At 45.3% G+C, this 2,051-nt stretch overlaps 1 protein-coding gene across 1 annotated transcript; it reads right to left on the reverse strand.

Moving 5' to 3' along the window:
• Nucleotides 1–208: 208 nt before the first annotated feature.
• Nucleotides 209–1,647, reverse strand: LOC114839659. Its single transcript, XM_029121786.1, has 3 exons — nt 1,379–1,647; nt 996–1,278; nt 209–865 (listed from the first exon to the last, which is right to left on the reverse strand). The coding sequence occupies exons 1-3, from the start codon at nt 1,558–1,560 to the stop codon at nt 212–214; spliced, it is 1,119 nt and encodes a 372-aa protein (XP_028977619.1). The 5' UTR covers nt 1,561–1,647; the 3' UTR covers nt 209–211.
• Between the last annotated feature and the right edge of the window lie 404 nt (nt 1,648–2,051).

Genomic DNA, 2,051 nt, shown 5'->3' on the forward strand with positions numbered 1-2,051 from the left:
CATTCAAACGCATTCCAGTAAAAAGCAAATCAGTTATTTCTTACAGTAACTGTTTACCAAAGAAGGTACAGTAGAACAGACAAGGTTTATTTTATTTTCAAGGTTTATTTACAAAATATCCATGAAACACAAGAGCATTCTGACCAAAAAAAACCAGCAAAAAGCCCAAATAAAAAGGACGGGAACTAAAAATGGCACAAAGTTTATGTATCTAATCCCTGCGATCTTCAGGGTTAGGCCACATGTTTTCGTCAACATCACATCTGATATCATCTAAGGCGATGCACCTGGGATAAAACCGCTTGGTATGTCGGATCCACCCTTGGCAATCTTGAACTGTGATATCCCTGCATCCAGCATCCATGGCTTCAAGTAGGGACATCTGGTCATGTGGCTGATGGTCATAAACCTTCCACCTCCATGCAGAAAAGAACTCCTCTATGGGGTTGAGGAAAGGTGAATAGGGTGGAAGGAAGAGACTCACCAGTACTGGGTGGACTTCAAACCATGCTGTTATTGCTTGTGAATGATGGAAAGCAACATTGTCCCAGGTAATTACAAAGGTCCTCATGTTTTCACCCTCCTGACCCTGCTCTGGTACCAGGCGCTGGTGGAGATCATTAAGAAACGCAAGGAGGCGCTCAGTATTATAAGGTCCAACCTGGCATCTGTGAAGGAGTAATCCTGTATTTGCCATTGCTGCACACATAGTAATGTTTGCCCCTCTCTGTCCTGGCACATCAACTGTGGCCCTTTTCCCAATTATATTTCGTCCACGTCGACGCCTTTTGGACAGATTGAATCCTGCCTCATCGATGTAAATGAATTCATGAGGGGCCTGGTTGGCTTCCAATTCCATAACTCTCTGAAACAAAGTTTAAGTCATGTCATTACTGTGTCTACAATACTGTACTGTAACCTATTACTGTGTAGGTAACCTACTTGCAAAGTGCAAAGGTTATATAACTGGACATTGAATTGAATATACACTATACCTGGACATATTGTCGTCGTAGCTCCTTGACTCTCTCACTGTTCCTTTCAAAGGGAACAGTGTAGAGCTGCTTCATCCGCACTCGGTGTTTGGACAATGTCCGCGTAATGGTTGTGAGGCTGATGCTTTCTATATTGGCAAATATCTCATGGTCCTCCACAATTCTAGTTTTGATTTCATGCAGTTTAATTGCATTATTTGCAACAACCATTTCTACAATGGCAAGCTCTTGATCATTATTGAGGAGCTTTCCTCTTCCCCCAGAGGGTGGAACACGTTGCATTCTGTAGAGAAAAATAAAAATATCAACATATGCATTACTGTATGACCTTATTGACATGTCAAATGAGAATAGAAACAAACCATGTAAAATGCAATACTTACCTGTTGGTTTGTTGAAAGATGCGAATAATGGAGGCAACCGTTGACCGACTCAAATTGGGTTGGACTCTTTCACCAGCCTCTCTTAGTGAGAGACCGTGGTTGATTACATGGTCAATGATAGTGGCACGAATTTCATCACTGACTACTGTTCTTGCAGCCCTTGGAATGCCACCACCACGCATTCTTACACCTCTACCTTGCCCTCTCCTTGGGCCTGCACCTGCACCTCTCACTGCTCCTCTCACTGCTCCTCTCACTGCACCTCTTACTGCTCCTCTCACTGCACCTCCACCTCTCACTGCACCTCTTACTGCTCCTCTCACTGCACCTCCACCTCTCACTGCACCTCTTACTGCTCCTCTCACTGCACCTCTTACTGCTCCTCTCACTGCACCTCTTACTGCTCCTCTCACTGCACCTCTTACTGCTCCTCTCACTGCACCTCCACCTCTCACTGCACCTCTTACTGCTCCTCTCACTGCACCTCCACCTCTCACTGCACCTCTTACTGCTCCTCTCACTGCACCTCTTACTGCTCCTCTCACTGCACCTCTTACTGCACCTCCACCTCTCACTGCACCTCCTTCTGCATCTCTCACTGGACCTGGTCTTCTTCCTGGGCCCCTTGCTCTTCCTCTTCCTCGTCCAGACATTACAATGTTTGTCTTTTTCT

The sequence above is a fragment of the Esox lucius genome, chromosome 8, assembly GCF_011004845.1.
Source record: "Esox lucius isolate fEsoLuc1 chromosome 8, fEsoLuc1.pri, whole genome shotgun sequence".
NCBI classification, from domain to species: Eukaryota; Metazoa; Chordata; class Actinopteri; order Esociformes; family Esocidae; genus Esox; species Esox lucius.

Coding starts and splice junctions, on each gene's coding strand:
- LOC114839659 (XM_029121786.1), bottom strand. CDS start 1,560: ATGCGTGGTGGTGGCATTCCAAGGGCTGCAAGAACAGTAGTCAGTGAT. Junction 1,279..1,378: donor ATCTTTCAACAAACCAACAG/GTAAGTATTGCA, acceptor TTTTCTCTACAG/AATGCAACGTGTTCCACCCT. Junction 866..995: donor TACGACGACAATATGTCCAG/GTATAGTGTATA, acceptor ACTTTGTTTCAG/AGAGTTATGGAATTGGAAGC.